General features: G+C 42.9%; 1 protein-coding gene across 1 annotated transcript in view; it reads left to right on the forward strand.

The window, feature by feature from the left end:
* Positions 1 to 7,705: 7,705 nt before the first annotated feature.
* XK (X-linked Kx blood group antigen, Kell and VPS13A binding protein) overlaps positions 7,706 to 25,028 on the forward strand; it is a gene marked incomplete at both ends in the record, with an annotated part of 35,454 nt that continues 18,131 nt past the window's right edge. Inside the window, 2 exons of the mRNA XM_082609909.1 lie at positions 7,706 to 7,950; positions 15,195 to 15,457. Coding sequence (XP_082466035.1) covers positions 7,706 to 7,950; positions 15,195 to 15,457 — 508 coding nt within the window. The remainder of the gene's footprint in view (positions 7,951 to 15,194; positions 15,458 to 25,028) is intronic.

Raw genomic sequence — 25,028 nt, forward strand, 5'->3', positions numbered from 1 at the left:
GATTAAAGACCTAAATGTAAGGCCGGACACTATCAAACTCTTAGAGGAAAACATAGGCAAAACACTCTATAACATAAATCACAGCAAGATCATTTTTGACCCACCTCCTAGAGAAATGGAAATAAAAACAAAAATAAACAAATGGGACCTAATGAAACTTAAAAGCTTTTGCACAGCAAAGGAAACCATAAACAATGCCAAAAGACAACCCTCAGAATGGGAGAAAATATTTGCAAATGAAGCAACTGACAAAGGATTAATCTCCAAAATTTACAAGCAGCTCATGCAGCTCAGTATCAAAAGAACAAACAACCCAATCCCAAAATGGGCAGAAGACCTAAATAGACATTTCTCCAAAGAAGATAGACAGATTGCCAACAAACACATGAAAGGATGCTCAACATCCTTAATCATTAGAGAAATGCAAATCAAAACTACAATGAGATATCATCTCACACCGGTCAGAATGGCCATCATCAAAAAATCTAGAAACAATAAATACTGGAGAGGGTGTGGAGAAAAGGGAACCCTCTTGCACTGTTGGTGGGAATGTAAATTGATACAACCACTATGGAGAACAGTATGGAGGTTCCTTAAAAAACTACAAATAGAACTACCATACGACCCAGCAATCCCACTATTGGGCATATACCCTGAGAAAACCATAATTCAAAAAGTCATGTACCAAAATGTTCATTGCAGCTCTATTTACAATAGCCAGGACATGGAAGCAACCTAAGTGTCCATCGACAGATGAATGGATAAAGAAGATGTGGCACAATGGAATATTAGCCATAAAAAGAAATGAAATTGAGTTATTTGTGGTGAGGTGGATGGACCTAGAGTCTGTCATACAGAGTGAAGTAAGTCAGAAAGAGAAAAACAAATACCGTATGCTAACACATATATATGGAATTTAAGGGGAAAAAATGTCGTGAAGATCCTAGGGGTAAGACAGGAATAAAGACACAGACCTACTAGAGAATGGACTTGAGGATATGGGGAGGGGGAAGGGTAAGCTGTGACAAAGCGAGAGAGTGGCGTGGACATATATACACTACCAAACGTAGAATAGATAGCTAGTGGGAAGCAGCCGCATAGCACAGGGAGATCAGCTCGGTGTTTTGTGACCACCTAGAGGGGTGGGATAGGGAGGGTGGGAGGGAGGGAGACGCAAGAGGGAAGAGATATGGGAACATATGTATATGTATAACTGATTCACTTTGTTATAAAGCAGAAACTAACACGCCATTGTAAAGCAATTATACTCCAATAAAGATGTTAAAAAAAGGCATCTTAGTCATGGGTTTTATTGCTTCCTGGGACCACTAATCCCAAACCACCCCTGATTCAGCAACTTGTCCTTCTCCTCTTAAATAGTAGGTTCTGATTTTTTTTTTTTTTTCCTGTGTCTGCTTAATCATGTGACCTCCTGTCACCTGGGAGGGCAGGCTTTCTCCTTATCTCTTCCATCCATGTCAGTTGGTAGCTAAGAGCTCCAGGCTCAGGAAGGCTGGACTCCCCTCTGGGTGGAAGGGCAGATCTCAAGGTCAGCAGCAGCAGGAGTTGGACCCATTCTGCAGTCACATCACAGGTCCAAGACAGGCTAGCTGGGGTGCAGCTGTTCAGGAGAGGAGAACAGCGGCTGCGTTTATCCTGCTTCTCCTCCATAAAGAAACCTGGTCATTTTATTTGTACCGCTGTGGGGAAAATAAAAAAAAACAAAATTCATGCTACATTAAATATCTGGGCCTCCTGCATTATCATAAATCACATACTGAGGGAGGGTGCCCTCTCTCTCCTTGTTTCTTTAATTGCAAGTGGTAATGAATTGAGGCCTGATGGATGATGCCTGTGGGGTGGAAAATATATTTGCTTTTATTTTCTCAAAGTACTGAAGCTTGTCATTTCCACGTGGACTTCTCCACAAATGGCAAAGTCCCTTATCTGCAGAATTTCCTGCACCTCTTTTGCACTTGTGTATCCATTACCCCCCTGAACTGAATTTGAAAAAATAATTTAAAATGAAAACCAAATCATCCATATTTTTATTCTTTGCCAGGGGTGGGGGTTGGTGAATAGCATGATTAAAAGAGCAGATGACCCTTTCTTTCCTTGCCTTTCTCCTCCACACACAATATCCAGGAAGGAGAGGGAGAGAGGGAAAAAGATACACAAGCCTTGACTGCCAAAGACCGTGAAAACACAGTTTGCAAGGACTTCCTGTTTGTTTCCTGTTTGGGTTTTTTTTGTTTCGTTTTGTCCCTATAGGAAATAGTTTGTGTGTGTATGTGTGTGTGTGAGTGTGAAAGAGAGAGAGAGGGAGGGAGAGAGACTGACTTAGAGTCAGAATCACATATGAAATAAAACCCCATATTTAGCTTGGAGATGTATCTGAATGAACAGATACATGCAAGCGTAAACATTAATGAGTGGCTCTTCATTGTGTGTTAACTGCTCTCTAAAAAATTACCACGTAATTAATGAGGGCTCTAGTTATACTTCGAGTTGTCTATCTTAAGCATTCATTTTCATGAAAACTTCTGCTGCCAGGTTAAAGCCGTTAGTGGCTATCTTGTAGAAGAGAACAGATGTGAGTTTCACAAATAGAGCCGCAAATGTGAGCCACATATGTAGTTTTAAAATTTTCTAGCAGCCACATTAACAGTGAAAAAAAAGTGAAATTTAATCACGTAGTTGATTTAACTCAGTCTATCCAAAATATTATCATTTCAACATGTAATCAATATAAAGTTATTAATGAGATATTTGACAGTTTTTGGTACTGACTCTTCAAAATCTGGTGTGTATTTTAACTTACTACACATCTCCAATCGGACTAGCCACACTTCAGGTGCTCAAGAGCCACATATGGGTTGGCTGTTGCATTGGACAGCAGGGCTAGCATCCCTCTGCTGTTTCACAGTATTGAGAAGGTCCTCCTACAGCGTATATGTATTTTCGTTGTTACAAGAGAAAATGGAAACCAAGCGCTACATGTTACTTGAGTACTGCGGTGTTTCCCCAAGTGTAGGACACTAGGATCAAGAGCTGCCCTGTGGAAAAATAGATTCGGTGATGAAATAAGTTAGGAAGGTTCTATTCTAGTACCCCCTTTTGGAGATTTACATGGTGTGCTAACATAGCACAGACTCTGAGAAAACTCTCTTGGGTAAAGGAGCCTGTTGGAAGTTGGCTTCTGTGTCTGTAAGGTTCCACCTCCTGAGTGTGACTGTTACCCAGCTACCACTATAACAACATGGTTAGTCTGGCATGGTACATTTATGGTATGCTTATAATATTTTTTTTCCTCCCGAGGTGTTCTAACACCCCTTGCCTCCCCCACGCTCACCCCTCCAGGCCCATGAAAGATACCAGAACAGTGGTTCTGTCCCTGCGTATTTACCCCTGTTAATTATCTTGCCCTCACAAAAACCTGAGGTCATTCTTTACTACACTTTTGGGGACAAGAATTCTGGAAATTGCCACAAGTGTCTCTGCGTAAGGAAAACTGTCTTCCCTTCCTCCACTCTTTTCAGAGCCTATCTCTACTTATTCTTTGTATTCAGAATCACCCGAGAGCCAAGATATGTCTTCTTGATCTAGAACCACCTACTAAATTGAAACCAGCAGATGGCTGTAATGTCTTGTACGTGGACACAGATTTTCAGAAAGTACCCAAATACACACCTTCCTCTCATTCTTTAGGAAACGATGAGCACTCTACAAAGATGAGGGGAGAAACATCTGAATGTGTATATGTGTAAACACGGAATACAGTTTCATAAGTAGAGTAATACCGTTCCTGCTAATGCTTTTTTAAAAACTATTTTGTGTGTGGTGTTAATTTACATGCTTTAATGTGTACTGTTATTGTAAAGTGTGTAAAGCAGTTGTGACAGCAATCAGTTTGAAGAAGATATACACTATACTTGACAACTGTCAATCTTTAGCAAATTATCTTTTTGCCTTTGTTTTAGTGGGACCTCTGACGCTGCCCCCGTAAGTTTTGTTTTACGATCTGTACGTAAGTGGCAATTACCAGTTAAATAACTTCTATCGCTGAATTTGGTCCAAGTTGACTGTAGTAATGCTTATATGTGGATGTATTTAAATAAGATTGATTTAAATGATCTGTTTTGTCTCTGTGTTTTAGCACTTTAGTATTTCAATATTAGAGATGTCTTCGGAAGACTCTAGTAGCAGTAGAATCCCTTTGCTCTTGAAAGTGCAAATTATACCATGAGTTTCATATAGACTTTCCAGTAGTAGGAGTGGAACATTCTAAGTGCAAAAGTTTGGCTTTACAATCTGTCTGATTAGGAAGGGCAGTCCATTCCCTAGAAAGGTAACAGCCTTCCCAACTTTGAACATCTGGGGGAGCTCTATTTGGAAAAGAAGTCTGAATTTTAATCTCATGGATTTAATGGCGCCAAATTAACAGAAATTTTTAAAATGGATTTTGTAGAATCCAATTATTAGGGAAAATCATTTAGCAAAGCCATATACTGGGGAATAGTCAAACACCACGTGCTAGTTTTGGAATGTGCATTTCCCAAGTGAATAGAATTTACTTCACCAAAAAGATTTTTTTGCACAATTCACAATACTTACAGAAATACGATTGTATCATTGGAGAAAAAAAAAGCTCACCTCTCTAATGATACATTTCACATTCACTAGTAAACTAGTGTAATTCCTTAATTATTTGGGGGGGGATGCAAAAGAATAATCTGTCCATAGAATATAACTGCTTATTCCTAACTGTATTTAGGAATGAATATATACTATTATTTAAAGTACTATTGAATTTTGAAGAACTGCTCAATAAATTCATATTATTAATAAAATTGTACTCTTTACAATACATTTGCCTCAGCACAAATGCAGTTAAAAACATATATTTATTTTAAAATATACCAAATAGTACAGATTAGTTATCATGACTTTAAAATTCTAATTTCCAATAGCATTAAATCCCACACCAGTTATGTGTTGTATATAACTAAAATGTTGAAAGTCTTGCACACAAAATGAGAGGCTTCTTCAAAAATGTCTTTTTTGCCAAAAACAGGTTCTATGACCTATTGCTAATTATTATATTTCTTTAGGGGTACTTTGAAGCGCTTTCAAAGACATATCTGTAGCAGTTAGATCTAAATTTAGAGCAGAACGTTCTGTCAGATATTTTGCCATATCACAAAATGTTGTAGTACTGTATTTTATAATAAAACCAAATTCTCAAGTATTCTGGTATATTACATATTATTATACCAAAAAACCACTTTCTAGCTATTATTGTGTATATAATATTTTAAGAAAATAATGGGTATTTCAGTCCAAGCAAGAAAGTATAATGCAATACGTGACATTCAGTTGATCTTTAGTCAAAAGCCATTTAGGTATTTGACAGGGAAACTAGCAATCATAAGCTTGAATGTATACATTATTCTCAAGAACAAAATGGCAAACGATAATACATAAAGACATAGTCACTGGGGCAAGTTAGCTGGTGTGCAGATTGAAAAGGATCAACTTGCCAATGCTCATCAGATCTTTCGTTATTGGTTGTTCCTGGAAGGGGAAGTGCTACAGTCAGTTGATGTTGCCTCCCCTTAGGTGGGGGACTTGCTCGCAGTGCATGGTATAGTGAAATCTCTTTGGAAGCAGGGTTGAGTCAGAAGCTTAGAGATGCACCTCACTGTCTTTAAAACTGCTGTTACAATGTTCTAAACACTGTGATCTTTCCAAATGTGTTTTCTGTATTTGTTTTGTACTGTAGAAAATCATACGCCATAAACTGGACTCTGTAGTGTTTCAAGCAACGTTATTTATTGGCTTATTGCCCCCCGCATATTTATGTACAGTTTACTTAATAATATAAAACCTGTGATAATCCTTTGCCTTAAAAATAAAATCTAATGCTAAATATTGAGTGTGCTCTAATAATTTTAAGCTACAAATTAATTTTTCCTTTAATACTTAAGATGGTGTCAAATAAAATATTACACAAATACTCTGTGGAGTGTTGCTGCCTATTCTGTTCTTGTGACAGTGTGTGTATCTTGATCCAGGACATGATGACCTGCTGGGTTCTATAAATAGATATTAGTAATCCTTTTAGAGAATGGGCCTGGCACTTAGCTGTGAGCTGAATACCTCCCCTTAACTCTTATAAATAGACTTTCCCATGCCACCAAAGAATGAAGAAAAACAGCCCTTCATGTTCTCTCTCTCTACAATTTTTGTCTTGATTCCCACTGAATCTTCACATTTTATTTGTGTTGCCATCATATTCCTAAATAGAAAAATGCCAGAGATGCCTGAAGATGGATGAAATTACCTAATTTTAGCAGTGAAAGGGATCTTGCGATTATTCAAGTCCAGTTTCTTATGGAATAGTTAGAACCCGAGTTGTAGAGAGGTTTAGTGACTGCTCAAGCTCTGAGTGACAAGGGTGGGCTGACCCCATCCTGATGTCCAGAAGATTGTCACAGTTCCAAAAAGTGAAAAGGAACTGTGTTCGTCTTGGGGCTGGCACACAGCAGCAAGTAGAGGGAGATATGGCATGGGCTAGAAAACCAATTCCTTATTAGGTCCTGGTCTTCGCCTGGCTGATTTAATCAGTTACAGAGGAATATATATATATATATATATATATATATATATATATATTTTTTTTTTTTTTTTAATTTTTACTTATTTATTTATTTTTATTTTTGGCTGTGTTGGGTCTTCGTTTCTGTGCGAGGGCTTTCTCTAGTTGCGGCAAGCGGGGGCCACTCTTCATCACGGTGCGCGGGCCGCTCACTATCGCGGCCTCTCGTTGCAGAGCACAGGCTCCAGACACGCAGGCTCACGGGCCCAGTTGCTCCGCGGCTTGTGGGATCCTCCCAGACCAGGGCTCGAACCCGTGTCCCCTGCATTGGCAGGCAGATTCTCAACCACTGTGCCACCAGGGAAGCCCACAGAGGAATATATTTTGAAGGCAGTTTTTCTGGGAAAGAAAGCGTTGGCTCTTAGGGATTATCACTGATGCTCTTTCACCTTGGAAGCAATGCTTCAGACTTGGCCCAGTGAAAAGGTACATCCTGGGTGCATGATAATACACTTGTACTTTGAAAAGCATCTGTGTGGTCTGCTTATTTTTAAGTGACCGGAAACGCTGGTCCTTTGAGGAATTAGGCGTTATTTAGGTCCAGAAAATAGAGACTGGGCTGGAAAGGCAACCTGACCCCGATTCCAGGCCCCATGGGCTGCGGGTTTTCGAAAGGATGTGACGGGTTCCCACGCGAGCGCCGACCAAAGGGCTCTAGGACCCAGCGGCTGCGCGCGGGGCCGGCGGGGCCCGCCGCCTCCTGTGGAGCTCGGCGCGGGCTGTAGCTGGGCGCGGGCTGCAGCTGGGCGCGGGTTCGCGGCCTGCCCACGGATCGTCACCGCAGAGACGCGGCGGGCCCTGAGGCGCGCGGGCGGCGCACGGTGCGTGTGGGCGTGTCCCGACCCGGCCGCGCGCCCCGCCCCAGCCCCGCCAGTTTCCTTGACCCCAGGCCCAGCTCCAGGGCCCGGGTCTCGCGCCCTTGGCGGGCAACGCAAAGCGCGGGAGCATTTGGGGCCGGGCATGCCGGGAGCCCCCGGGGCAGCCGCCGCCACCGCCACCGCTACCGCCACCGCGTCTGTCGCCGGTGCGCGCCGCTGACGCGCGGAGATGAAATTCCCGGGCTCGGTGCTGGCGTCCGTGTTCCTGTTCGTGGCTGAGACGACGGCGGCGCTGTACCTGAGCAGCACCTACCGCTCGGGCGGGGACGGCATGTGGCAGGCGCTGACGCTGCTCTTCTCACTGCTGCCCTGTGCCCTTGTGCAGCTCACGCTCCTCTTCGTGCACCGCGACTTCAGCCGCGACCGGCCGCTCGTGCTGCTGCTGCACCTGCTACAGCTCGGGCCACTCTTTAGGTGCGTGCGGGACCCACGGCGGCGGGGTCGGGCTTCCCGGGGGAGGGGACAGGTGGCCGGTGTCGCGGACCGGGCCCAGGCCGGCCCGCTCGGCTCCTGAGCTCCACCGTCGCTGTCACAGGAATGCGACAGGAACCTGGGAGAGTGGGAATCGAGCCGGGGCGTACCGCCTTCCTGTTAGAGGCGAGCGTAGGAAATTGCTGATAGTCAACTGAATTTAACGAACAGAAAGGTCAGTTTTATACACTTCGACCTCATAAAAGACATGCTTTCCCTCAGATCAGGTGGGATCTGGCAGGATGAGTTTGTGTCGTGACGGGCCCTTAGGAGGTGGGTTCTAAATGGCCATTAGAGTAGAAGTGTATACAGCTGATATTTTTAAATTGATCAAACACGTGGAGTGTGCCAGGCAGTGTTCTGCGCGTGTTATACATATTAACTTATGTAATTCTCATACATGACTGTAGAAATCCACGCATCATTCTTTTCTCTCAGATGTGGAACATACGGGGTTGTAGAAATGTCTTCGGGGCCCTGCCTAACTTCTAAACGCAGTCAATGAAGTTGGAACACAAGTGCCATGAAGACCCTAACACTTGCTGGGCGTTAAGAAAAACTGTTAGTGACATTTCTGGAAATTAAACTGTATTAACACAAAGCAAGTAGAAAAAGAAATTTCTGGTAATGAAGTAGAGTTTGGCTTATCTAAGGACCATGAAGAGAGTTTTAAATGTGTTGTTTTGATATCTTTCATCTCTGTAAGAAAAGCAAAACAAAGGATTTCTATCTGGATTAGAAACAAATTTATAATACTGAACTTCAGATGTAGGTGGTAGAAGAATTGGAAGAGGTGGAAAGGCCAGAGACGCAAGAGTGGTAATTTCTGGATGATGGAGTTATGGGTGATTTTCATTTTCTCCTGAAAAATATAGAAAAGTGCATCATTTACTCTTTTATTATACGTTTCTACATGTTTCAGTTTTTACAGTAAAAATATTTTAACTTTATTAAAGAAAAAAAGTTTGGTGCTTTGGAGAGATAACTTCTCAACTATAAATAAAGTTTCAACACCATAAAGAGACCTATTTCCAGAAAATTCTGAATGGGTCAATGTCTTTTGGGGGGAAAAGCAAAATAAAACATAAAAAACAAAGGAATAAACAACCCGCTTCTGTTAACAAGGGCGCTTTCATTCTAATGCAGCTGATTTCTTTCAAGAAGATATTGGACCCCTGCTGAGATACGCAAAATGTGGTTCCAAGCCTCTTAGCTTCCAGATGAAAAGAAAAGCAACTTGATGTTGTGTATTAGCGTGACTTAATATCTTACTGCAAGTTCCTCCCGCTGACTGTTTGATTCTGTTCTAACTCTAAAACATCAGCTTCACATAAAGATCAAAATTATTTCCCCCAAACAAAGGAGAGTCTCTCTTCCCTTCTTATCGATTGGACTTAGTAATATTTTAAAACTGTTTTGGGATAATTTAGCTCTGTTTAATTTGGGGTGGGTCCTAACTAACCAAACTCATGTTCTTTTTAGGTGAGATGATGTTTTTGAGTTCACTCAGTTCAGCTGCATTACATTACACTGTAATGATTATGGGCTAAAGACTACAAACTAGGCCCCGCTCCTTCTTTAGGGAGGCGTTGGGAGAGCAACATATTTCATTTATATCAGTCTTATATTTAAAACTGTAGTTGCAATTTGAAGGGTTGTTTCCTCATTAAGCCTAGGTTGGAACGATACGAACATTGAATAATGTCTTGAATTTATTTTTTTCTATTTTAAGGACAATCTTATTGTGAATGATAATAGATATTCTGGAAAACCAGAGTGGGGAAAAGCACCTCTTAACAACAGCAAAATTTGTTTATCATTCTTTTACAGTTAGGTTAATTTTTTAAATTAACTGGGAGAAGGAATAAATATCAATGAGTTACAGGTTCAAGGAATTTTCCCCCATTCTTCTTCACTGGTATAATGAGGAAAAATGGTACATAAAAATCTGGCTTTATAAAGTAAAAGCTAAGAAGTTCTAGTAATTTTTTTATTCAAGTATAGTTGATGTACAATATTATATAAGTTACAGGTGTACAATATATAGTGATTCACAATTTTAAAGGTTATACTCCATTTATATTTATTATAAAATATAGGCTATATTGCCTATGTTGTACAATATATCCTTATAGCTTATTTTATACCTAATAGTTTGTACCCCTTAATCTCCTACCCCTATATTGGCCCTCCCCCTTCCCTCTCCCCACTGGTAACCACTAGTTTGTTCTCTATATCTGTGAGTCTAGTATTTTTTATAGAATATTGCAAAATGATTCACCATTGTACTTCTCTCTTTAGTAAACTTTCAAAAGACTGTAAAATAATAATAGCCTAAATTTGAAGAGTTTTCTTGTTGTTGCTTGCAAAGTGCTTTTACATACAGTATTTAATTCCATCCACTGTAAAACCTTGTGAGCTATCTGTCATTATCTTTTTTTTACAGTTGAGAATTGAGGCTCAGTGAGATTATGCAAGTGGCTTTTCTTTCTTTTTAACCAGTTTGGTTCTTGTGTAGCTTCTCAGAGCGTGTGTGTCATAGGAAGATAACATGGCGTATAGGAAATCATAATCAGTATTTCTTTTGAAAACGTGTTTTTATTAACTACCTTAGAGGGTCTATGGTACCACAGATTATTTGTGCTGACACCAACATGCATGGTTTCAGCTAAGGAATAAAACTCCTTCCACTATGGCGCTTGAAAATGGGATAAAGTGGGAAAAAAAATAGATCAACCTGCTGATTACCTACATTAGGAATCAGTAAACTATGCCCCACAGGTGAAATCCCCCTATGGCCTGTTTTTGTAAATAAAGTTTTTTTTTGTGGCCTCTCCCGTTGCGGAACACAGGCTCCGGACGCGCAGGCTCAGCGGCCATGGCTCACGGGCCCAGCCGCTCCGCAGCATGTGGGATCCTCCCGCAGTGGGGCACAAACCCGTGTCCCCTGCATCGGCAGACACACTCTCAACCACTGCGCCACCAGGGAAGCCCTGTAAATAAAGTTTTATTGGGACACAGCCATGCCCATTCATTTCTGTGTAGTCTGTGGCTGCCTTTGCACTAGTGGCAGAGTTGAGTAGTTGCAATAGAGACCAGGGCCTGCAAAGCCTAAAATATTTACTCTTTGTAAATACAGAAAATGTTTGCCAAACCTTGGTCTACACAATACTGAAAAACTACCTTGAATGATTTTGATGAAAACACTTAATTTATGGCTACATTTAGACAACTTCTCAAGTAAAACAAAACAAAACAAAAAACATCTGGAGTAATTGTATGAGTCTTGCAGAATTCCAAGAAGAATAGTAGAGTGTGTTTCTTATCAGTTTTCTTAACCAGTAGTGGCAAATAGCAGAAGTCTTAGGGCCTTTCACAAAGTTATTAAACACCTACTACATGTGAAACTCTGTGCTAAGATTTTTATTAGTTGGGAAAAACAGTGGATTGCAAGGGGGCACACCTGGGTTTCAGGGCCACCTCTGTGATTAGCTCCTTCTGGGACCTTCTTTCATTTCCATTGGTAGACTACAAATGCTTTCCATTAAACACAGCCCCTCCTCAGCATCCAGAGAATTGCTTTATTCCCCCTTCAGCATCCAGAGAATTGCTTTTTCCTCTGAACCTTCACTTTATTCATTCAGCTCTTAACATGTGCTGGTGTTTCACTTGTTTGTTTGTTTTAGTCTTTAAAAATTCTGAGCTTGGGCTTCCCTGGTGGCGCAGTGGTTGAGAGTCCGCCTGCCTATGCAGGGGACACGGGTCCGTGCCCCGGTCCGGGAAGATCCCACATGCCGCGGAGCGGCTGGGCCCGTGAGCCATGGCCGCTGAGTCTGCGCGTCCGGAGCCTGTGCTCCGCAACGGGAGAGGCCACAACAGTGAGAGGCCCGCGTACCGCAAAAAAAAAAAAAAAAAAAAATTCTGAGCTTGATTTTATTATTCAAGTAAAATATATGTGTTGTTGAAATGACAGAAGGGCAGAAAACAGATAAGCACAGCTAAAACAATTTTAAAGTTCTAATTCGGCTAACTAGAGAAAACAATTCTTAATGTTTTGTTGTATATCCTTACTAATATTTTTACAGTGGTAAGCTGGTAAACCGTAAACTGTCTGGGGGGTGGCAGGGCAGGGGTGGAAGCCCTGATTTGCAGTATTTGCTGATTTCTATGATTTAAGTATTTCCATTATGGCCTATTTCAAGTTACGAAGTTGTTTAAGACCTGGCTCACAAAATTCCTAACTATTGGGCTTCCCTGGTGGCACAGTGGTTAAGAATCTGCCTGCCAGTGCAGGGGACATGGGTTCAATCCCTGGTCCAGGAAGATCCCACATGCTGCAGAGCAAGTAAGCCCATGTGCCACAACTACTGAGCCTGCGCTCTAGAGCCTGCGAGCCACAACTACTGAGCTCACGTGCTCTAGGGCCTGCATACCACAACTACTGAGCCCGCATGCTGCAACTACTAAAGCCTGTGTGCCTAGAGCCCGTGCTCTGCAACAAGAGAAGCCACCACAATGATAAGCCCGTGCACCGCAACGAAGAGTAGCCCCCGCTCGCCGCAACTAGAGAAAGCCCGTGTGCAGCAACACAGACCCAATGCAGCCAAAAAAAATAATAAATCCGAACTATTGAATTGTCTCATGAGTCAGTATGAGCCAGCTCAGGCACTTCGCTATTTATGTGTATAGGTGTGAATGTGTGTGTGATTTGTGTGTATGTATATATATATGTAATTTTCTTTTTATTAAAAATGGAATTTCCTGTATATATTCCATTGTAATTTACTCCTTTTGCTTACCAAATATAGGAAACATTTTTATATGTCAGTATATGTATGTGTATACTGTCAATTTTAAGGACTGGATAATATTTCATTGAATACATATATTAGGATCTATTTAATCATTGTTTTATTTGAGGACCTTTAGAGTATTTCCAGAATTTTGCTATTACAAATAATGGTATGATTCAAATTTTTGCAGTAGGCTTTCTTTCTAAGTGAGTAAATATATGAGAAATATAAACTGAAAGTGCTATATAAATATTAGTTGTATTAATTATTTATTGTCCTTATTATGTATAGGTCCCATATTCTTGCTTAGATTGTGAGCACCTCTGAATGAGGCGGGGTATCCAGCTATCTTTGCATTCCCCACAGCACTTAGCAGAGTGCATCTGCATTCATCACATATTTGAGAATAAAGAAGATGGTCAGTTTATTCTGTCTTCTAGTCCTTGTTGTGGTTGGTGGTCCAACAGTGTAAAGTTGCTAGGCCTCAAACAGTCCTCAGTCATAGATTTGAGTTTTTCCTCAGAACAAATTCAGTTGGATCAGCTGGACTTGAACTCAAAACCTTGAACTTCATTGTTTTCAGCTGAACAAGCTGCTCCACACTGTTTTACATGTTTTCATGTAATAAAGTGTCCATGACCCCAGTGGACAAAATGTAGCAGACAATTGCCTGTCGCTCTCCCTCCCTTTCCCCCCATACTACTACGTACCTTTTTTTCTCTCAGGAACAAATGAAGAAGGATAATAATCACAAAATATATCCACTTTGTATTCACTAAAGAAGTTCCTGCATTTCATTTCTTACATCAGATTTTATTATTTCGAATTATGCATGTATTCTTGTTGCCCTGGTTGCCTCGAGGTGAGAGTACAAAGTTAACAATACTCAATAAAATAAACGAAGCCATAAAATCTTCTGGCAGCATTATAAAGTTGTTATAAAAATGCACGTTTGGGGAAAAAATGTCCTTTAACAATTTTTAAACCTAAGGCTATGAACATTTTTCTTATTCCTAGGAAAAAAATATTTTTTCCCAACATTTTGTTATGAAAATTTCCAAACATGCAGAAGACAACTTGAAAGAATTGTACGGTGAACACCCAAGTACTTGTCACCTAGATTCTACGGTTAACGTTTTATTTCACACATCTGTCCATTCCTCTGTCAATCCCTCAATCCATTTGTGAGTGTGTGTGTATAAATCGTATACGTCAGTACTCTACCTCTCTTCGATATCCATATCATTACCTAGAGAGGGAAATCCAATTTTAAAAGCCAAGTACTCTATCAGTCTAGAAAGGTGACTGCTTAAGGCTCCATCCCTAGGGCAGGCTTGAAACTCCATAGATAAGACAGAGCTGGCAGGCTTCCAGGCATGGTTGACTTTAGTCATGTCCCCTAAAGGCTTAAGAGAGCAGAGATGGTAATGTGATCTTCCAGGGGAATTCTAGATGGGAAACTGTACTGGGGGATCTTCCAACCATAGCTGCTGGGTTTTTTAATATATATAAATTTATTTATTTTATTTATTTTTGGCCGTGTTGGGTCTTCATTGCTGCCCGTGGGCTTTTCTCTAGTTGCAGCAAGCGGTGGCATCTCTTGCTGTGGAGCTCGGGCTCTAGGTGCGCAGGCTCAGCAGTTGTGGCTCAAGGGCTCTAGAGCGCAGGCTCAGTAGTTGTGGCGGCGCACGGGCTTAGTTGCTCCACAGCATGTGGGATCTTCCCGGACCAGGGCTTGAACCCGTGTCCCCTGCATTGGCAGGTGGATTCTTAACCACTGCACCACCAGGGAAGTCCCATAGCTGCTGTTTTAACTGGGGTGATTTGGGACATCTATTGGATGTGAAAAAAATATATGTGCATATATATATATATATATATATATATGTATATATATATATATACACACAAACACAAATATATGTGTGTGTATATACATGCATACACACATACCCATATACTGTATTATCTCCATAACAGTGCAGCAAAGTAGGTTTTATCTCTGCTTTGTAATTGAGGGAAAGGGCTTGGGTTAAATGACCTGTCCAGGGCTGCACAGCTAATATGTGTCAGGAAGGGAAATGGAGTGTTTTTCTGTGGCTCTGGAGCCTGAACCACTTCCCATTCCACTCTCTACCTGGTTTCCTTGCCTCAGTGGCCTTCGGTGTCACCTCTGAATTTGGTTCACACTCAGGCCAGTTGGCCTGGTGGAGGGCCTCAAGAGGACTGCATGCTCAGAACTGGTCCTTAGAGAGGATGATTTTAGAGGAGAGACTACAGTTCAGAGTAACCAAGTCAAGGCTTTGAGAATCAGGCTAAGTGAAAGCAGGGTAACTGAGAAAAGACAGAATCCTGTCTGCCTCTGATTATCATGACTTGCTGGTTTGTTTCCAGGTGTTTTGAAGTCTTCTGCATCTATTGTCAGTCAAGCCACATCGAAGAGCCTTATGTCAGCATCACCAAGAAGCGACAGATGCCAAAAAATGGCCTCTCAGAGGAAATTGAGAAGGAGGTGGGCCAGGCAGAGGGCAAGCTATTCACCCACCGATCTGCGTTCAGCCGGGCATCAGTGATCCAGGCTTTCCTGGGCTCAGCCCCTCAGCTGACCCTGCAGCTGTATATAACCGCCCTGCAGCAGGACGTCACTATCGGAAGATGTATGTATATTTTTTATTTCTATTTGCATTTGGGAATCAAAGTGGAGAGCAAAACATAAGGTTTATTTTGTTTTAGGCGAAATTCGTTTATATGTGCATTCAATCCTAAGTCTGTGTTCCGGTTACTAAGCTCGAAACATAGTGAATTAAAGTAATAACGACGTTTATTTTGCTTATGAATCTGCACTTTAGGCAGGGCTCAGCTATGCTCCACTGTGTATTAGCCGGGGTGGCTCAAAGATGCAGAGTTAGAATCCATTGAGGACTCATTCACTCGCGTTTCTTATGGTCGATGCTGGCTGTTGCTCGGGGCTTCAGATCTTCCCCACTTCATCTCTCCATGTAGGTTAGTTTGGGCTTCCTCACAGCATGGTGGCTGCTTTCAAGGGCAAGTATCCTAAGAGTGAGAGAGGGCCAGGTGGTAGAGTATCCCTTTTGTGATCCAGCTTTGGAAGTCAGGCAACATCACTTCTGCTGCATTTTCTTTGTTGAAGCAGTCAGGAATCCTGTAGAGGTTCAAGGGAAAGGGAGGAAAGGAAACTGACTTTTGTTGGGGAATGGCAGAGTTCTAGAAGTTCACTGCTGTGACCATTTTGGAAAATACAACTTGCCATAGGCTGAAAATACAGCCGCCAGAGGCTGGGCCTCTTTGGATTTTGCCTCTGTCATTCAGTGATAGTTGTACACCAGCTGAGACACAGTTGGTTGTAACAGCTTTTTAGTGGTGAATGAGGGAATCAAGAGCACTCTCCTGTTTTCTTGAAGTTCTAATAGGTATCTCAGCTTTAAAATGAACACAGTTCTCTAACCTTTGGGCTATTCTCACATCATCAAATTGAGGGCAGGTTTTGGTTAAGATAAATTTTAAAGAAAAAACCTGTACATGCATTGGACACAAGTGAAAAACCTTCATATGAAAAGAAATAATCCTTCACAAATATTAATATTATTAGTAAATGAAAACCAGATATTCGGGTAAGTTTTGCTATGTAGATAAACAAAAGTGACTTAAAAGCCTTAGGCTGAAAAAATACGTATTTAAGACAACACTGAAACTGGAATCTTTTAAAATAAATCACTCATTAATCTCACTTCCCTCAGTATTATCCTCTTTCTGCCTATAATCTAGGCTGGATGGTAAAATTACTTTAATTTATGGCTGGGTCACAGGATATTTGCATGTTACAACTGTATCCCTTATCCAGGTTACCTCAGAGTGACTATGGTTCTTAAGATATATCAGGACTTTAGGTTGAGATCTTGGACCTTGGTGGATTAAGATTTATGTGAAAATGCCTCCCACAGCCCCAGGTAGACAGTAGGTGCTCAATAAATGTAGCAGCATCCTTGTTCTCTAAGGACTTATAACTAGAATGAGCATTGACCAAGGTGAGTCCTCTGCATGCCACTATACCCTTTTCCCAGTTCATTATTTTTCTATGTGCAGGAACACAGCAAGAGACCAGATGTGGTGATAACCTATTTGATTTTTACAAGTAGATTCAATTTTTTTCTCAACTTACTGAAAATGAAGATTGTCTTTTAGTTCAGAAGTTGGCAAACAGCAGCCCATGGGTGTAATCAGGCACTGCTTGTTTTTGTAAATAATATTTTATTGGAATGCAGTCACACCCTTTCATTTACCTGTTCTCTATGTCTGCTTTTTTTGTTTGTTTGTTTGTTTTAGCACAGTTGAGTCGTTGCATAGTTGCAACAGAGAAAGTATGGTCCACAAAGCATAAAGTATTTACTGTCTGGCTCTCTACAGAAAGTTTGCCAACCCTAGTTACAGTTTTTCAGACAGAATTCTTTTCAGGAAAATGAAATGTCTGTCTCATAAAATATGAGATATCTCATAAAATGTCAGTGCCACAAAGAATATCTGTGACATGCCCCCCAAGAACTTGGAATAAGTCCTCTGAGAATTAAACGATCAATCAAATATAGAGAGAGAAAGGAAGTGGGCATGGTCCTCTTAAAAATATAGATGACTGCCATTTGTATAGGTTTTGACTAACCCTAATCACTGCCTTAACATATCTGAGGAAGGGATCCCTCACCCGGAAGGGGAAAGGCAGTTATAATTGGAGGACAGGCTGGGGTGTGTCACAGAGGCAAACATTGGCAATATCTTTCATATGATTAGGAATGCATTTGGTGCAAGGAATAAACACTTGACTGCAAGGTTAAACAACCCATTATTTTGCTTATCTAAGATGAAGTTGGAGTTAGGCCGTTGCTGGCATATCAGCTGCTCACAATGGTAAAGTTGATGTTCCTGAAATTCCATTGGCCTTTCTTTTGGGTTGCTACTGCATAGAATCCATCATAGCTGCATTCAAGGTAGAAAGAGGGGATGAAGGCAGAAGGGCGAGTGTCTTTCTTCCTTTATTAGTAAGTAAAAGCTTTCCTAGAAACCTCCCTGATAGATTTTATTTAGGTCTCATTGACCAGGACTGGTCACATGGTCACCTCGGTGCAAGAAATGCTAGGAAAGCTGGGCATAGAAATGATTGCCACCAGTGGCTTACAGCAGCATTCCTTCAACTTTGCTGATGTTGATTAGAGTCACAGGAGGTGGGGGGGGGCCTGTTAAAAATCTAAAGATAACCTGGAAATTGTGATTTGCTGGGTATGGAATGGGAGCCTACGATATGTCTCTTGATTTTTTCTCTTTTGTTTTTTAAATAAATGCTCCAGGTAATTTTTATCTTCAGCAAAGTTTGGGAACACTGGACTAGACTAGTCACAACCTGCCCAGGGTTGGGCCCCTTGCCACCCACAAGGAAATTATGTTTTTGTAAACTATAAGAGGAGGAATGGATATTGAGTGGGTAGCTAACAGTATCTGCCACACCGTGTGTCCAGACCGATAGAAATGTCCATTCTTGACAGGAGAGGGACATGAAGTCCATCAGAACCTGACCCCATTCAACTTTCAAAGTCTATATAACCCCTTCTCTCTGATTCTATGCTCACTGAGCAAACACTGATGAATTTGGCCTTGGTAGAGCTTAGAGGGGAGGTGGAGCCGGCCACGTGGTCCACTGGAGAGGTTTTTGTTAATTGCAGTATAATGCATAGAACATAAAATTCACCATTTTAAGAGTACAATTCAGTAGATTTTAGGATATTCACAGTGTTGTGTAACCATCACCACTATCTAATTTTAGAATGTTTTCATTACATAGAAAAGAAATCCCATACTCGTTAGCAGTCACTCCTCATTTCCCCTCTCCAGACCCTGGCTATCACTAACCTACTTTCTGTCTCTATGGATTTGCCTATTGTACATATTTCATATAAATGGAATCATACACTATTGGAGAGTTTTTTTCCCATAGTCAGTGAATAATGGACACTGTCTACGAGCCTCAGTCTTTGAGTGAGCCTAGTCAGCTCTCAGGGGCTTGATCAAGTCTCTGGACCTTGGAGGATAGGTTGGTCTGAGGCCCAGGTGAGTGCACCAAGGTTACTGTGTTCTATGAAGGCCCCTGCATCCTGCCACTTGGCCTGCCTGGATCTCACAGCGCCCTTGTCTCTTCCACTCAAGATGGTCTTGTTGGTAGTAATGATGACTGTTTCTCAGATCCTTGCCTTGTGCTAGGCACTGTGATTGGCATGATTGTGTTTCATGTTCACAGCATCCCTGTGAGGTAGATCTGATTACCTCCATCTTACTAAAGTTGGAAATTGTACTCATTGTCTACCAGAGGAGGCAGGATTTGGGGTTAGATTTATGTGAATTCACTCATGAAGTCAGTGAATAGGTATTGAATACGTTCTGTGTTCCTGACCTTGTGCTGGGCTCTGAGGATAAAGTGGTGAATAAGGTGGACTGGCACATATCCTTTTGAAACATGATAGAGAAACATGAAACCGATAGTCATATACTTATTTTATTTCAGGTAAATCCTGCAAAGTGAAAGTCCTGTGTAAGGGTCTATTGGGGGAATCTAACCAAGTCTGGGAGATGAGGGAAAATTTTCCAGAGGAACTTAAGTTGAAACCAAAATCTGGTAGATGAGGAAGAGTCAAATGAAGGAAAAGCAGGAAAGGGCATCCCAGCATTTCAAACTTTATCCCAGAGGCAATAGGAAGCCATTGATGATTTTTAAACAACACAGTATCATGATCAGATTTAGTTTTAGAAGCTGATTACTCTGGAAAATGGATTGGAAGAGGGTGAGGGGAGAAACAAGGAGGCCAGGAAGTGGGCTGCTACAGTGGTCAAGTTGAGAATGATAATGGCTTGGGCTGGAACAGGAGAAATGGGTTATTGGAGCCATATTAGTGATGTAGAAGTGGAACAAGGTGATGATTGATTGAATGGGAAGGTGAGGCAGAGAGAGATGTCAAAAATGGTTCCCAGGTTGCTGACATATATTATTTCTTTACATCCTGCCTCATTACAAAACAAGGACTTGAGACGGGGCTTATTAGCTAGTGCTGTGATACTCTCTGTGGAAGATACCCTCCTGTCCTCTCTTGTGGACACTGGTAAATTAAATAGTAATATTATATAAACCTACCATCTGCAATTCAAGCAGTTCTTGTGATTACTAAATATTACTGGACTTATTTTTGAAAGTATCCCATTGTAAACACAATTATAAATCTCATTCTCAGATGAAACACCTAACCTATGATCATTTATTTGAGAGAGGAACAGAGTTAGCAGTGGCTGAATACATGTTTTTTTTTTTTTTTTTTTCTTTTTGCGGTATGCGGGCCTCTCACTGTTGTGGCCTCTCCCGTTGCGGAGCACAGGCTCCAGATGCGCAGGCCCAGCGGCCATGGCTCACGGGCCCAGCCGCTCCGCGGCATATGGGATCCTCCCAGACCGGGGCACGAACCCGTATCCCCTGCATCGGCAGGCGGACTCTCAACCACTGCGCCACCAGGGAGGCCCTGAATACATGTTTTAAGATGTATAAGTATATAAATTCTGTCCCAAGTGATAGACTCAAAAGTACACACGATTCTTACAAACACTCCACGTGCTGTGTTAGGTTAAAAAAGAAGTTGTCACATCAAGTGAAGAATAAATCTAATTGCTCTCCTAGCAGTGTCAACATCTGGCATTTTCTCCTGTTCATCATATGCTGGGGGGCTACTCTCTGCTGCCTCTTGGCCTGTCATAAAGGACTGATCAGAGGCTGCGCAGCCGACTTGAACAGTGGCATCAGTGGACCTGGGTTCACCATCCCAGTTCCCTACTTTCTGGCTACATGATCTTGGACATTCATCTACTTCCTGTGGGCAGCAGCTTCCTCACCTGTAAAACGGGGATAATCAGCGTTCCTCCATCTTGGGATTTTCCCAAAGACGAAGTCACCGTGTGCCTGTAAACCGCGGCTTAACACAGAGCCTGGCACAGGGCACGCCCTTAACAGATGGCTGCCTGTGTCTCCCTCCCCGTGTACCAGATGCTCAGACAGGTTTCCCCAAGGTGCCGCCAGGCCTGGTTCTCCCGTGACTGCTGGATGCTTGGGCCTCTGGCTGTGAAAACGCTGGCCTGCCGAAGCTCGAAGCTCGAAGCTCGTAGCTCGTGGGTGGACGAGAGTGAGTGTGCCTCCCATGCAGGGCGGGAAGCCAGGGCTGCATCCGGGAACCAGACAGCCCTCGCCCTGCCTGCTCCCCTCTGCCTGGTGACTCACCGTCTCTGCTTCCTTGTACCATCTAATAAAGCTTGGAGCTGACTGAGCCTTTGCCGACTTCACAGCATTGTCTAGAGTAACAGTGTTGGGTGTGCTTAGAGCTCAGTGGAGTAGGTGCTTGTTTAATCCAAGAAACTTTTCTTGACACCTGGTGCTCATTCAGGCAAATATCTACAGAAGCCTCATTGCCAGGATGTCCACCGCATAAATTTGTGATTCGTTAGAAGAGCCGAGAAGGCCTCCTGGCCTCAGCCAGGCTCCCCTCTTGCTCTTCTGCTCATGTGAGTGGCCAGCAGGCCTCTCTCCAGCGACTGCAAGTGGAGAGTCACCTTCAGCTGGTCACATCATGGCACCAACAGTGCCACCCCGTCCCTGAAGTGGGGCCTCTTGGTGGCCAGGGCACGGTTCCTCATCTTCCAGTGACCTTCAGCCAACAGGGAGATGCCTCCAGGGTGGGTGGTGCCGGGGAATCAATCACGATACTCAAATCCTGCCATGTTGGTTAAATAGCGTCTGATTAGGAAAAGCTGTTTATGTTGGCTTGTGGCCGTGGCTTGTTTTAGCACAAAGCGTAGTCTCCTGGATGCCTGACCGGAAGTCACACCAGACGAATTCATTAAGGGCCAGAGAAGTCATAGTAGGTGGGTAAACCACACCGGATTAGCAGGTCTGTGTGCTCGGGGGTCCCCTTACAGTCCATGCCGTGGTCAGCACTAGTGGTCCCTGGGACACCTGCAGGGAGCCAGGCTTCCTGAGCTCTTTCACACTCTCTGTTTGATGTCCGAGTTTGGAGGTTGAGCTTTACTGACCTCGTGTTGGCAAACCTTCTGCAGAGTCACCTGCACATGGGAGAATCAGGCAGAGCTATACCACCATCCCTTTAAGAATCGTGCTTCAGCTGTGCCTGTGGCTTTAACAGGAGACATGGGGCCCCCCCGGCCAGCACGTCATCACTCTAACTGCGCCCGCTGCCAAATCCCCTCCTACACGGGACCGGGAATCGTCCACGCAGGGGAGGAAGGCAGGCAGAGGGCGAGAACCACTGCCCCTGGGAAGGCATGAGGCACCCAAGTTTAGGCTTTTTGTACATTTTGAAGAGGTGGGTAGGGGGATGGTGAAGAAGGATTTATTCTAACGTGAGCCCTGCAGAGAGAACACCAGTGACGACCAGTGCCCTGTTGGGAGTGGGAAAACTAAAACCGGAGTGAGTGGGGACAGAGGCTGGGGAGGGTGTGGCTGCCAAAGGAGGTCTGTGATCAAAAGCAGTGTCAGGGCCGCCCAGGGTCAGACACCAGACACAGGTCAACACACGGGAAAACATCACGTGTGGGACAAAGTGAGCCCACGAGTCGAGCCTGGAAAGATCTTGGAGAGTAACGTCGGTTTGCTGTTGGCATGAACACGCGGCCTGGGACCTTGGCTGGCCTCCCACTGAAGACAACCTCTGAGAAGAGAGGTGTTTTGAAGGCCCAGGCTCCCCTGGTCCCCGAGTCTGACAGGTCCTGCAGTCATGTGGCTGTGACTCTTTAGAACAGGACTTTTGGGCCCCAAATTAGAATTTTAAAATGAGGGACCTTCTAGTAACCTCGAATACATTCTTTCCTAAAGCATAAATTGCAAAGTGGCAGCTTACAGACGTAATCTGGATGGCATTTGTTAGTCCTACACTAAACAGACATCTTAAAAGAAAATTCATAAGCTGCTGACATTTAAAATCACAGACTTTTCCCCTGAATATCTGGATTTCTGGCTTCTCTCGTGAAATCAAAATGTCTGGGTGTCCATGTGGTTGCAGTGAACTGGAGATACGAGATGCTATCCCATTAAGGTCAGGCCTCTGGTCTGCCACTTGTCTCTTTTGGATTTCATGTCTCACCCACTTCACTCACTTCTAGTAACTGTCTGGCCACTACAGAGACTTGAACTTGTTATTCACAGCACAGATTCATTCTCAGTTCACAGTATTCAGAGGATCCATTTTCTCATTTGATGATGTATTATAGTGCAGGGCTTCTCAAACTGCCTTTAGTGTAGGGCCAGTATTATCTGTTCTTCTTGTTCTAATTCCTTATGAACTGATAGGAGGTCCTATTATGCATGACTGATACACAGCTCACATTTGACTCATCACTGGACTACCACACCTCCAGGACTGGTGTAGACCCTATTCACTGGATGAGCCCACTCACTTAAATATTGGGGTGAAGCCAGATTGCTGTGTTCCTAAATGCTGACTCTCAATCTCCATTTTTGGAGCTGGCCAGTAACAAACAGTTCCTTGACCAGTACCAGTCTGCAATCCACAGTTCAAACAGATTGAGATAATGAATTTATTTTATTTTATTCTTTTAGGGGTATGGTTTTAAATCTAAGGAACTTCATTTTGTATCATTTAGTATTTCTCTGCAGTTCTTCGTGAACACGGAAGATTGGTTTCTCTGATATCTAGGGTTGTAGAATCACTGTGGGGAAAATCTGTCTAAACTTCTGTTAAAGCAAAATCTACTAAAGGAAACCAATTTGCAGCAGGGAGACAGGTTAGATACTGTGGCTGTGAGATACTTGGGTTCTGAGATGTAGGATGAGAAGAATTCACCAACTGAACTGTGGAAGAGAGAGCCTTCATGGCACAGAAGTGCAAAATAGTGAAAGAAGATGGGGGGAAACTGTGTTCTGGTCTCCCGTAAGTGTAGTTTACTTGGGGCACGTCAGCTTCCATGGCTATAAGATGAGGAGGTTGGACTAAATTATCTGAAAGATCTGCTCGAGGTGTACAGTTACCAGTCTGTGATCTTTTCCTAAGGAAAGTCAACATTCTCTACTGAAAGTGGGTGAGTTGGGCACAGAGGACAGGGATTGTTTTTTAGGGTCTCCATTTTACAGCTGAGACCACTTTGGCCCAGAGATGCCAATCAGCTCTCCCAAGGTCACGTGGCAAGTGGGTCCACAGTAGGGACGAGAGCCCAGCCCTGCTGCCTGTTGTTGAGGATCCTCCTCTCCTGTATCCTGAGAAATGGGTGGTCTCAACATAGAAAGGGTTTAATGGTTTCCCCTAGGGAAAAGAAGCCAAACTCTTCAATATAGAGGTGTCAAGGTGTCTTGGGTTTCTAGGAAAACATTCTTAACAATTCACTCTCAAGAACTTCCATTTGTGTTTTATTTGGAGACCAGACAGATTAGGATCAAAGGACTGATTTTTTTTTTTTTTTTTTTTTTTTGGCGGTACGTGGGCCTCTCACCGCTGTGGCCTTTCCCGTTGCGGAGCACAGGCTCCGGACGCGCAGGCTCAGCGGCCACGGCTCACGGGCCCAGCCGCTCCGCGGCACGTGGGATCCTCCCGGACCGGGGCAAGAACCCGTGTCCCCTGCATCGGCAGGCGGACTCTCAACCACTGCGCCACCAGGGAAGCCCCAAAGGGCTGATTTTATAGTACAGGTCTTCAGACTTTGTATACCTAGGCCTTGTTCCATTGGACAGTGTGAGAGCCATGTGATGAATCCATTTCCTTCTCAATTAAGGTGTTCTTGAAATTCTGACTCTGCCCACTGACATGGTCTCAGAGGGGATTTTGTGATGACATCAGAAGCCTGTGCTCAACAGCCTTTTCTTTTTTTTTCTTTTTTTTTCTTTTTTTTATTAGTTTCTGCTTTATAACAAAGTGAATCAGTTATACATATACATCTGTTCCCATATCCCTTCCCTCTTGCGTCTCCCTCCCTCCCACTCTCCCTATCCCACCCCTCCAGGCGGTCACAAAGCACCGATCTGGCAGGCGGATTCTTAACCACTGCGCCATCAGGGAAGCCCAAGGACTTTACCATTTTAAAGTGTACAACTCAGTGGCACAAAGTACACTCAAAATGTTGTACAGTCATCACCACTATCTATTTCTAGAACCTTTTCATCACCCC

The sequence above is a fragment of the Mesoplodon mirus genome, assembly GCF_964341445.2.
Source record: "Mesoplodon mirus genome assembly, chromosome: X".
NCBI classification, from domain to species: Eukaryota; Metazoa; Chordata; class Mammalia; order Artiodactyla; family Ziphiidae; genus Mesoplodon; species Mesoplodon mirus.